The 13,729-nt window shown below is 38.1% G+C and overlaps 1 protein-coding gene across 1 annotated transcript in view; it reads right to left on the reverse strand.

The window, feature by feature from the left end:
* The window catches only part of PTPRO (protein tyrosine phosphatase, receptor type O), a 241,577-nt gene that overhangs the window by 103,403 nt on the left and 124,445 nt on the right, over positions 1 to 13,729 (reverse strand). The window contains 1 exon segment of the mRNA XM_003126453.4: positions 1,603 to 1,876. Coding sequence (XP_003126501.2) covers positions 1,603 to 1,876 — 274 coding nt within the window.

Here is a 13,729-nt window from a genome sequence, read left to right on the forward strand (position 1 = left end):
TGACTCTTCCAGTTTTGTCTGATCTAAGTGCATGCTAATGAGTGTTGGGTCAGCAACAGTCACTACACTTTTATTTTCCTCTGTGTCTTGGTCTTTTTCCCCCTGGCTCTTTTTCCTGTTACTTGCTCAACTAAATTGAATGAATAATTATTGATCACCAGTTAAGCATGAGGTTCATGCTAGGAGCTTATGAAATTGTGAATATAGTAAGGCACAGATTCTGGTTCCAAGAAGTTATATTATAGGCATCATACACCTAAATCTGCTGCCTGGTTCTATCAGCTCCCAATTCACCATTTCTGGAGCTTGTTTAAGAGTATTTTACCAGGTAAATTATCCTTTAATTCAACTAGATCTTAGATTTGTTCGTTATATCTATCAACCTTGAAGGTCTTAGGTCTGTGCCATTCCTAATTTTTAGGACTCAATACTGATTATGGGACTCTGCCAAAGGAAACTTTAATTAACTTTTGACAGATATGTTAAAAATACGTCCTCTAACTTGATTCTGAGTTCTTGCTTCCTAGAGAATCTCTTTCCTTTTATCCCAACAGATATCATTCTTCCCTTTCCCCTAATTATGGCCAGAAAGATTATGTATTGATGGCAATTAAAAGATTTCAGCTACTGAAATTTGCACTGAAAAGGACTTTGCTGAGATATTATATTGTAGTGATACTTTACTATCTTATAGATAACAAACTTTTCTTCCATACCTCAACATATATAGTGGAGTCGAATTTTACTTTAAAGATTAGGTGTTAAAGTCAGAAGGTAAAGTGAAAATCATTTACAGTTACGACTACTCCTAAAAAATTTCTAATATCAGCATGACCTCTTAAGACACACACTACTAAAGGTTAAAATGTCAATGACTTTTTTTTCTTAACATTTTTCTTGTGCAGCGGAAGCCTAGGCTATTTTGAGGACTAGCAACTGATAAATAACAATATCTTTTTCTCTCTCTCAACTAAAAAAGCATTAATTGAATTTGAACCAACTAAATATGAGTATAAATTCATTGCCTTAAAAAGCAAATTGCTTAATATGAGAATATGTGTTCTGGAAAAAAAACTTAGTTATGATTATACTATTAAATTATATAGTAGAAAATTACATTATAAAGTCCAATCATGAATCTAAAATTATTAGTCAGTCTCAAAATACACAATGAGATAGAATTTTTTTTTTGGTTTAAAGCACTTTTTTTTCTTTTTTTTTTGCTTTTTAGGGCTGCACCCATGACACATGGAAGTTCCCAGGCTAGTGGTCAAATCAGCCTATGCCACTGCCACAGCTCACCGCAACCTCAGATCCTTAACCCCCCTAAGCGAGGACAGATATTCAACCCACAATCTCATGGTTATTAGTCAAATTCATTTCTGCTGTGTCACAATGGGAACTCCTTAAAGCATATTTTTAACCAAAGATTATAGTAGAATATGATCAAGCTATATTATTATTCATGTAAACTAGAACTTTGAATCGCATCATTTGATTTTAAGGCAGTTGATCTCGTCATTCTGGGCTGACTCTCTTTCCATGAGGACCCTGTGGACCCAACAAAGAGACACAGAAGACAATAATGCACGTGATGCTTACTTGTTAACACAGTGATGGATCTGGATGGCTTGGTCACCACATTCCCATTTACCACAACTAGAGTGATTATGTAATACAGGCCATGATAATTGGCCTTAAAGATAATGGGAGGAGGCAAAGTCCTGTTGAATTCCTCAAATTCGAAGAAGTAATTTTTGGATTCACCAGTTATCTTCACAACATACACAGATGATGGACTCATGACATCTGAATCTTCCAAAGAGACCGCGATGCTATTATCATCTCGGACAGTTACATGGAATGTGGTCACATTCTGTTTAAGAAAAGAGAAAAAGAAGAAATGGAGGTCAAGTTTCAGATTATTCACAATAAAGTGATACTGAGAAAATTTCCCCCAAAACAATGTCGTGATAAAGCGTTGCTTTGTGAAATGGAGTTACATAGTTATTTTAGTTTACAAGGAAAAGCAGAAAGAGGGAGAATGATCTTATTGTGAACTACTGACCTTCTTAGGCTTTTTCACTTTTAGGATTTTTCTCCATTGAATGTTGCTGCTGGTTCATAGATTTCGGCATCTAATAAACCCCAAACGAACATCATGGAAATGCATAAACAGAAATGAGTGGAAATCACCTTGGCACTTGAGTTCCATAGAGAAGTCCTTGGTTTCCCCTATGTTGAAGAAGCTACATGGTTTGAAGGAGCATTCTACTTTTACTCTGGAGGAAGTAGTGTTGCCATACTCCTAGGAAAATTCTAGGAGAATGTTTCAAGGCAGTTATTTCCTCTCTGACATCTTACCTGTCAGTTCTGAAAACTAAAAAAGTCAGGATGGAGAAACCTGTGATAATCTTCCTCATTAAAAGCCTAGCCAGTCCTTAATAAGAGAAACTAAGATGCTCTTTGAAGAAAGGGCCAGACTGAGGAGCTGTGGGCACTGATGGAAAAATTAGCAGTTAGTGGACTGAAAATCTTGCTCCAAGTCTCCAGATAAATGCTCATGAACAGTATTTGAAAAATCATTTGTGTAGTTGGTTCAAATATCCCTTCCTGATTCTTTCCCACACTCCACAGGCAGAATCAGCCCTTCTGCTCTCTGGTTTTTCAAACAAGACTCCTATACTTTGAAATGCTTGCTGTTTTGTTTTTAATTTACCTTCTGGGTCTGTGGTATCCAGGACAAATTATTTCATTGCTGTGAGCCTTAGGTTTCTTTTCAGTGAAAGTGGGACAGAAAAATTGCTGAAACTTGTCAAGGACTTACAAGAATCCAGGTACTAAACTAGGCAGGCTGTAAACACAGTCATCTTATTTCATATTAAGTATGACCTCATGAGATAGATATTATTATTTTCAATCTCAATTTGTAGCTGAGAAAACTGAGAGCCAGAAAGATTAAGTCACTGCTCAAGGTCACAAATCTAGTTTGGATTTTTTTTTTTTTTTTTTTGTCTTTTTAGAGCTGCACCTGTAGCATATTGAAGTTCCCAGGCTAGGGGTTGAATCCAAGCTGTAGCTGCCAGCCTACACCACAGCCACAGCTGTAACCTACACCGCAGCTCATGGCAATGCTGGATCCTGAGCACAGCCAGGGATTGAACCCAGATCCTCATGGATACTAGTTGGGCTCATTACTGCTGAGCCACAATGGGAATGCCTAGTTTGAACTCTTAATCAGTGATCTACACAGATACCAAGATGGAGCTCCATTGTTATTCCAGTAACTTTGTCTTCTCTTGAATTATTTTCCTGACCTTAACTGACACGCAGCATAAAGCTGATAAATGCTTGTTAAATGAATGAAAGAATTGCACATCGCATTAATTACATGTGAGCATTCTCCTCTTAGAATTGATCTGCTTATTGATTTTGGTACCTCACATATTGTTAGCAGCCAAATCAAGCATGCACTATGTATCAACCCCCTAAAAGACACCAAACAGTCCTAAAAATATACTGACATTTTTCTTCTTATTTAATTTTTTAAAAGAAATCTAGTTTTGAAAGGTCCTAATACTTATAAAGAATATCTGGCCATTAAGAGAAGTTTAACTCAATGTTAACATTTAATAGACTTAATTGTATTCATGATATTCCCACCACACTAGACCATAAGTCCTCTGAGGGTGGAAAAGGACTACATCTTATTTCTAGCTGCATCTCTAGCTCTGGACCAATGCCTGACATATGCCAGGTGGTTTGTGACCTGGGAAGTCCTGGGAAGATTTCCATAATACAAGCTTGTCAGTATGGATCGACTTTTTAAATGTCCCTTAATCCTCATTGCTTTTCATCCTCAGATATATGAGCAGGTTTCAAAAACTGAGTTCGGTACTTCGGGGACCAGACATAAAATGTGACCTATTCTACAATGCCTGTGGCCAGGTGGAACTGTGAGGCTAAACCAAGCATCAAATATCCAATAGCACTGAAGTCTGGTTTTTATTCAGTATTGATTATAGAAGCTGATTCGCTAACTCAGAAAACAATAAGTTTAGGAGTTCCTATTGTGGCTTGGTGGGCGAGGAACCTGACTAGTATCCATGAGGAGGCAGGTTCAATCTCTGGCCTCACTCAGTGAGTTAATGATCCAGTGTTGCTGTGAGCTATGTGGTGGAGGTTAAAGACATGGCTTGGATCTGGCGTTGCCATGGCCATGGTGTAGGCCAGCAGCTGCAGCTCTGATCTGAACCCTAGCTTGGGAATTTCCATATGCTGCAGGTATGGCCATAAAAAGAAAAAAAAAAAAAAAAGAAAGAAAGAAAACAATATTTTTACAAAGTCCAATACACAATTACGAAGAATTTTTTGCTTCATATTTTAACATATTTATCATGAAAGTGTTGATGATAACAGAAGGAGGAATAAATAAACCCAATTTTGTAAAGTGTTTAAGAAATATATGCCTCATGTGCCATGATGCTTTGTAGACAGTTATATCTTCCAGGGATAGGAACTGATCTTCCAAACGCTAACAACAGCTTTAGGGATGATTGTATCAGCCATGAAAATAAGCATTGGCCCATGTGCTCCCAGGTTGCCAAAAATACATCAGGGTGGGCTAATCAGATTCAGTCAGTGGTACTAATGAGAAGAAGGCAACAGGCCAAGTGTGATCCAGGCAGTGAGCCTAAAAGAAATGTCATCTATGCTATTTCTTTCTTCTCTGTCCTCTTTGCTTCAGCTTTTCCTGGAATCTATATTCAGGAGAAAATTCTGAATGTGTGCTGCAGGCATGTCATCCCTGCTGAAAGGCAGAGCAAGAAGGAAGTGCTAAAAGTAATCGAAATGGATCTGGTAAACTTAGGCAAGGCCAATGCTGATTTACTGCATGGATAGAAAAATAGTTAAAACTTTTTTTTTTTCTTTCTGAGACTGTTAATGGTATTGCTTGACTGTGCAGTAAAAAATATTTTCGTTGAAATTTCTTTTGCATAACAAAGTTTAATACAGAAATTTCTCCAGTCCAACACTCTCATTTCATACTTGAAAGAACGGTGGTGCAAATGTCCCACAGCTAATTGATGTCAGAACAAGGTCTAGGATCCACATGTTCCGATACCACTTGGCATTTCTCTTTCCTGAGCTAAGCTGCTTGAAGCAGCAAAGGGGCCTGGGGGCTTGGCCTCAGCAAGGAAAGGGGAGCTAGGAGCCTATAACCTATTCTATAGCCAGTCCTGGGAAAGAGAAGCTGCTGGAGACAGTGTAGGCAGCACTGAAGAGGAGAAAAATGCAGGATGAATCCTTGGGGGGTGGGACAAGAAGCCGAGCTGGCCGCTCATAAAGTAACTGTCAGAAGTTCAAGGAAGTCTTCTACCATCCTCGACAAGTGTGGCGACTGTGGTATTTGTGCATCTGGACCGGCTTTGCCCTGGGCATTATATACGTATTTTTCCTTTTATTCCTTACAACCATTTGCAGAAATTAATATTATTACTCCTGTTTTACTCAGAGAAATTAAATAATTTGCTTAAGAACATGGAAATTGACTTGGAATCAGAGGGTCTGAGTTTCTATTCCTTCTTTGCAGCATATTACCTGTGAGAACTTGGGAAAGCCCAGGACTCTCTTAACTGCATCTTCTTAATTTAGAAAGTAGAGATAATTCCTATAACTCACGGGATTTTGGTAAGGGTTAAATGGCTTTCATAAACATGCTAATAGGGCAAAATTGATCAATATTCATTGTATTTCAAAAGCTACTGTGTTTCAGTCTTGAAACACTCCATGACCTTTAAACTATAAAGGTTCTATAAATATTCATTTAACTCACTTCAAAACCCTCCAGAATTCTGTAATTATGTTCACTGGATGTTGAATTCACAGACCCTTGGAGATCTAGCCATTTGTTAATTCAACAAAAACAAACATTAGCTAAGTGCCAACGTGGCATCAGGCATCATGGTAGGTGTTAGCAAAAGACAAATGAGTCAGACGGGGTCCTTGAACTCCAGAAGCTCAGGCTCCAGTGAGGGAGAGACTCAAATGCACAGTTATAATTCAATCTGAGTGTTATTAGTCACAGACTTTGGAAGTTCCTGGACCAGGGATTGAATTTGAGCCATGGCTGTGGCCAGATCTTTAAACCCACTGTACTGGTGGGGGATGAACCCGGACCTGCATGGCAGCCCAAGCTGCTGTAGTCAGGTTCTTAACCCACTGAGCCTCAGTGGGAACTCTCAAACTAGCATTTTTAAACTGGGAGGAAACTTACACAGAAGAGATACTCCAAGGTTTTAAACAATAGGTAGGATAATAACGTAACCATATATTACATTTTTTATTTTATAAAACACATTAAAATACAATTCTCATTTGATCCTTAGAACCTTCCATTAAGTTATGATCTCACTTCACAGATGAAAACACTGGGGTGCAAAAAAAAATTAAATGAGTTTCTCAAGGCTCCTCAAGGCTATTCTTTAATTATAAATTTTAGGACTCTATTTTACCGCAATCCCCAGACTGTAAGGTCCTGGAGCCACAATGATTTCCTAAATGCTAACGTCTATATCTATGCTTATTTGGCAGTGAACTCCCTCAGCACAAACCATGACTTACTCCTCTAGATTACACTTGATAGATGCTCAAAAAGTGCGATATCTTGAAAAAAATAAAAGCAGTTTTAGAGGTAGGCCGACCTGGGTTCAAATCTCACCGTGATTGTCTCTCGTTTTAATTCTTTGAGCTTCCTTTGCTTCAGGTAAATGATGGAAAAGATAAAACCTAGTATGACCAGCTTTTGTGGGGGGAACAAACTAGCTTATGGGTGTACATTACCTAGGCCCATATAGTATTTTCGTAGAGCCTCCAAAAACAATAGCTAATTGTTACTGCAATATTCATAACCTTTTTTCTCCTTGATTTTCTCTAAATCTTAGATGTTGTATCTTTTCAGGACTCTAACATCACAGCTCATAAATAGTTCCCAAACTGCTCTGAGTTTTGATCTACTTATTCATCTATCAATATTATCCTCTTTGTGGCATCAGGAACAAGAGTGGCTAGCATTTCTTTTTTCTGTTATGCCCCTGTGTGGCAGCCTGAGCTAATCTTAGACTGAAGGTTACCATGGGAACCATTTCTAGGACCTACTGTGCCGACAAGGTCAGAGACCTGTGAAGCTGAGACTGGCTGATGATGGACTCAGAAGGAGGTAGTTCCACCATCCCGGAAGCCATCACATACACTTGTTCTCAACAGTCCAATGATCAGGCAGATTCTGAAAATATGTGACATTCTTCTGGCTTCCTATGTTAGCAAAAACAGGAGATCCTGACAGATCACTTCTGTGAAACAAGTGCTATTTTTCATAAAATGAAGCCCTGACAAACATTATTTTGCCTGAAGGTTTTTATTCCCCATCCCTCTTCTCTAGCTTTACCTTACATATTTATGGTTTTTAAAAGGTTTTACCTCAGAGAGGTGCTTGTAAAAATGTAGCTGTCCCACTTATTGAAAAATAAGGTGAAAGATATGGCACTAATCATTTATTTTAGGATGGATGAGTTCAGTCAGATATCCCCACAGGCAGGAAACATCTCTTCGATTGTGACACCCGCTAATTAAATCCTGATGATAGTTAACAAAGAGTGCTGTCCACTTACCAAACACACAGTTCACCACATATTTAGATGTGATCCCTGTGACCTTTCGTAAGCACTGCCCTTTAACTCACTGAGTTGTTACCACTGTCAGCAACAGAGCATTCAGATCTGCAAAGCAAATTCTTTCCTTCTTTCCTTCCTTCCCTCCCTCTCTTCTTTTCCTTTCTTCCTCCCTTTCTTCCTTCCCTCCCTCCCTTCTTTCCCTTCCTTCCTTCCTTCCTTCCTCCCCTCCCTCCCTCCTTTCTTTCTCTTTCTTTCTTTCTTTCTTTCTTTCTTTCTTTCTTTCTTTCTTTCTTTCTTTCTCTTTCTTTCTTTCTTTCTTTCTCTCTCTCTCTCTCTCTCTCTCTCTCTCTCTCTCTTTCTTTCCTTTCTTTCTCTTTTCTTTCTACCACTGCAACTGCAGCATATGGAAGTTCCCAAGCTAGGGGTCTAATTAGTGCTGCAGCTTCAGGCCTACACCACAGGCATAGCAACCAGATCTGAGCTGCATCTGTGACCTATGTGGCAGCTTGCAGCAATGCTGGATCCTTAACCCAATGAATGAGGCCAGGGATCCAACCCTTATCCTCACAAAGACAACATCAGGTCCTTAACCCACTGAGTCACAACAGAAATGTCCACAAATAGTTTCTTGTGCCTTCCACCATCACTGGGATTTTATGATTTCTTCTGGAAGATTGATCCCTTCATGCTGGATAAATTTAGGCCCAGAAGTCAAGAGAGATAAAGTAGGATACTCTACATACATGCTTCATTCAATGTGTGCTTTTGTGTAACTTTAAAAGGCTGAGTGCCTGCTGTATACATGGTGTTGAAGATATGACAGTGAAGAAAAGGAATTTGGTTCCAATCCCAGTGGTGTTCAGAATCTATAGCAAAAGGGAGAAAATACCTACAAATGGAAAAGGCGTCATTGTATAGAAGCACCTCATGATAAAGGAGGACCCAGCAAGATGATCTAACTTAAGGGAAGTAAGAGTCAGTAGGTACAGACTACAGTAAGAGTTGACACGATCATGAGCTGGAGAAAGAGTACAATCTATGAAGAACAGTATATATGAAGATTTGGGGGCTGGAGAAAACACAATAGATTTGAGAAAACAGAATAACATCAGAATGGTCAATAGGGGAGACCAGATCATGGGATACTTTGTAAGTCCTTCTGAAAACATTGAGATGTATTGCTTGAAGCAATGCGAAAGCACTTATAGGTTATTAAGCAGGGGAGTGAAATAACCAAATTCGTCTTCTGTAACAGAGGCAAAAATTTTTCTTATGTTGACTGCTGGCTCCCAAATTCCTCTTGGGCCAAGTTTTAATAAAAAAAATACATGATAAATAACCTCTTGGGATAGAAGAGAACATTCTAACGGTATGAGCAGAGGAATCTAGGCAAAGGAACAAAACAAATACAGGCAAACGGTATTTGAGTTACAAAGAAAAGAACAGCCTTATTCTAGAAAGTAAGGGAGAAAGAAAAGGAGAAGAGGCTGGAAAAAAACACAGTGATCAGAGCCAACAAGATGGTGTGGTATTGACATAGAGAAGGGGCAATCAGCCAACAGAAATTTCCAGATGGTGAGGAGGTCAAAGAGCATTTTAAAACTGGAAATGCCTAATGTCCCATTTGATGCTAGCATTTTGAAGAACAAACACTTGTCCATTTCCCCAGACCCCAATCTTTACTAATGTTTACAACACTCACACAGGATTTGTGTGAGTGGCTCATTTGTGGGACTCGCTCAAGGGGCTGAATTTCACAGCCATGTGCAAGGACACAGAAGTGGTCATCATGAAAGCTGGTGCCTGAGAGAAGAAGAAATAATGAGAATGACAACCTCCTACAACTTAACAAAATCCCAAGTGGATTTGAACTTCCATAGGAAATGGGAATGGATTTAAGCCAATTTCATTTAGGTCTCAGGGTGGGCAGGAAGATCCTTCTGGGTACAGTACAGAGAGCTGGTTGGTGAGGACAGGCAGAAGTTGGGGTGACTGAAGTAACCTAAGAGAGGAAGGATGGTAGGAAGGATCAGGGAAGTGCCAGGAAAAATTTAGAGGGTATATTCCTCAGAACTTAGTGACCTGAGATTTGATGGGTTGAGGGCTGCTTGTGGTGTTGACTTTCTTCACCTACTCACACATTATCATTATCATAATAGAAAAGACTGCAGGCGAGCAGATATTGGCAGGGTGGGAAGAAGGGGGATGCATATAATTAGTTCAGTTCAGCTTAATACATAACAAGTATGAGATGCATGTGGGATATCCAAGTGCAAATTCCAAGTAGGTATGAGCTATATGCATGCAGAATTCAGAAGAGAGGCCTGGATCCAGTATTTGGAAGAGATCGACTTAGAGATGGCAGTGGGCACTCGAGGAATGGAGGAGCTACTGCAGTATGGTAATACAACTACTACTGTTAAGAGGGCTTACTTTTATTAAGAATCTGCTTGCGTTAAGAATTTTTTAGGCATGACCTCCATTAATTTTGACAATCCTCTTAAATATTATTATTTGCATTTTTCTAATTTTTACTTAAGCATCAGAAAAATTAAGTAACATGCCTAAGATCCCGTGCTTTCATGTGGTAGACATGAGCATTACATCCAGATTTTTCTGATTCCAAAGCCTGTGCAATAACTTTGACATTCAACTCCAGGTTCATGCCATATACTGCCTTTTACTTTATTCCTTTGCAACCATAAGGCATGAATGTCGCTTTGAGATTACTTATCTTTATCATGTGGGGAGTTATAGGACATTCAAGTATAGTGGAAAGAAGAGTGACTTAAAGACAAATAGAGTTCAGTATGAATATCAGTCGCATTACATACAGACCATCCCATAGACACCTCGAGGAAACTTAGTTTCCTCACCTATAAAATGGGAAAGAATGCTTGTCTTACAAGGTAGTTGTGAGATTAAAATGAAAAAAAAATAAGGGTTAAGATCCTTGGCATATTTTATGCCTTGCACATAAGCGCTTGATTTTGATGGCTTAAAAAGTGGTTATTACACTTAATGAATCTGGCTAGGGAAGCTTTTGTCAGCTGCATTGCAAAACTTTCCGAATGTCATAAGAAATCTAATAAATAATAAAAGAAATTTAAGTTTTCACTTGTGTAAAAACCCTCAATATCACATTAAAATTCTGCAATCATCATGCAGTTTTTCAATGTGTATTTTTCAGAAACAGTGCTATCTCAGATTTGCTATTACTTGATGTAGTTACAAACATAATTCAATTAGAAATAGTATTTTTTACTGTCATAGTAAAATAGCTTCTAAACTAGTTACATGGGATCATACTAATCTACTGAGAGGCAGACTGCCCTTACAGTAAGAGGTAGAAATAATTATAAATGGCTCTTTTTGCCAAGATCCTACCATCCTCATGTTAAGTATTCATAACATCTACTTAAATCATTTGAGGTTAACGTTCTACATATTCATCTTCATTTCATAATGTTAACTTTAGATTGTCACCATTTCTTAGTTTCCACTGCATGAATAATATGTTCACCAGCACTGATGCTATTTTGAATTACAAGAAGGCTGGGACAACAATCTGATATTTATATTTTATAAATGAAGCTCAAAAATATCTTTGTCTTTGAGAACAGCTGTAAAAAGACAGTATGCAATTTACTGCACTGAATGAAAGGATTCCATTCTTGGGGAAAGGATGACATTTATATAAATCATGCTGTGGTATTTGGTAAGGAAATATCATTACTTTTACTTGAGATACTGCACTTGTTGTTAATTGGCATTTCATCGTTGAATACTTTCTTATCTCCTGGGATAAGACATATTTTAAAAGGTGGAAAATAGAAATGTTTGCATCCTCCCCCCAAAAAGAAATGTTTGCATCCTTGAAATTATTTTAAAAGGTGGTTTTTACCATTAGAAAATTTTGATGGTACAGAATCTAATGATAAAGGTGAAATTTTTTTCATAGGATTCTGTACAGAAATGTTTAAATCTCTTTCTACATCTTTCCTTACTATTTTAAAGTTTCTATTTTTAAAGGGAGCAGCTGTTATTGGGAGCCTGATATAAATACCTTATGCCAATTGGCAATAATTCACATGATCTGTGTTAAACAAAGGAACTTTAGTTACAAAGCTTTTATTTAATTCATAATAAAGACTTAACAAAGTCATAGCATGCAATACTTTTATCAAGTCATGACCGATCATGGGCTCTCTCTACATATTTTTTTCTTTTCTTTTTAGGGCCACATCTATGGCACATGGAAGTTCCCAGGCTAGGGGTTGAATCTGAGCTGTAGCTGCCAGTCTATGCCGCAGCCACAGCAACGGGGGATCTGTGACCTATGCTCCAGGCAATGTCAGATCCTGAACCCACTGAGCGAGGCCAAGGATTGAATCTGCATCCTCAGGGATACTAGTTGGATTTGTAACCCGCTGAGCCACATCAGGAACTCCCCACATAAATTTTAAAACCCAATATTCAAGTGTTTAAATTACTGAAACACACTTTCCTTTCTTGAATACCCTGAAATACAATACTTAACAATCGATGTTAATTTACCATTTGCTAACTACTCTATTTCTATTTCCACCTTCCTGAATAATATAACACTTCTTTCTTCTCAACCTCTTTTTTTTCTCATTTTGCCCCATTTGCATTGCTTCTCATTGCGTATCTTATGCTGTGTTTGGTTAGTTCTGTGTATAAATTTCCTGTTAGATTTTAATCTGCTAACGACAGAGAATCAGACCTCACTTATCATCTATCACAGAATCCAACCCAATATTTTGCTATCTGGAACTTAATAAATATTTATAAACTGAAGTCCATTCATCTATTCATCCACCCACGTACCCTACATTTACTGAGACTTTAACAACATATTCTTACTGTGTTTGTTCAGTCTATTCTCATGTATCAGAGTATTACTTTTTATAGCCCAGTTTCTGGATTATTATGGCAGAGTCATAATCACTGTCTTTTAGAAATAAAAGAATGCTTGGCCAAACTAAGACAGATATTAAGGAGAGAGGCAAGGAGGTAAGTAGGGAAATGGCAGGAAGCAGACAGAGAGGAAAGGTTAAAGGAATACAAAGAAAGGGTGAGGGATAAAGAAAACTTGTAAACTGGGAATAAGTAATAGTGACCAATAAGACAGTGGCGGAATAAGACTGATATTTTGTATCCTTGCCAGTCATGACTCTATCTGTCTTATTTAATATCTGATAGAGAAAAAAATCAAGCTATATTTTTATTAATATCTCAATTGTTTCCTTATCCACCATGCTCCTTCCTTTTTTTTTCTTTCTATGATTGTGTCCTAATTTGTTTCAGATTTGCAGATAATATATTCTTAAAGACTCATAGATGAACCATTAATAAATCATATGTTGCTATGGGAACTAACTGCCCATGCAGAGGCCTTCTATCCACTTGACTAAGATGGTGCCATGGAGATTCAAATACTGGTTGAAAGATTGGACTTTAGGATCCCTTTCAGTTCATAACTTTGAAGAGTTATGAATTAATAAACAATGAACCTAGGAGTAATTTCTAAGAATATTAAGAGATGCATGCCAGATCTCCTTTCAGGTCATAAGTATCCAGGATCGGAATTCCTGTCGTGGCGCAGTGGAAACGAATCCGACTAGGAACCATGAGGTTGTGGGTTCGATCTCTGGCCTTGCTCAGTGGGTTAAGGATCTGGCATGGCCGTGAGCTGTGGTATAGGTCGAAGATGCAGCTCGGATCTGGCATTGCTGTGGCCCTGGTGTAGGCCGGCAGCTGTAGCTCTGATTCGACCCCTAGCCTGGGAACCTTCATATGCCTGCGGTATGGCCCTAAAAAGAGAGAAAGACAAAAAACAAACAAACAAACAAACAAAAAACAGTGGCCAGGATCTGTTTTCTTCAAAATGAAAATTTCTCTCAAGCCTTTTCCATTAGCTTTGGCTTCAAGGAAACAAATTGTGGAACATTTACTAGAAGAATTTAATGGTACCTTATGATAATTAAATACAGTATTTTCCAAATACATTGCTGCATAATTTACAATAAATA

This window comes from Sus scrofa, chromosome 5, assembly GCF_000003025.6.
Source record: "Sus scrofa isolate TJ Tabasco breed Duroc chromosome 5, Sscrofa11.1, whole genome shotgun sequence".
In the NCBI taxonomy this organism is placed as follows: domain Eukaryota; kingdom Metazoa; phylum Chordata; class Mammalia; order Artiodactyla; family Suidae; genus Sus; species Sus scrofa.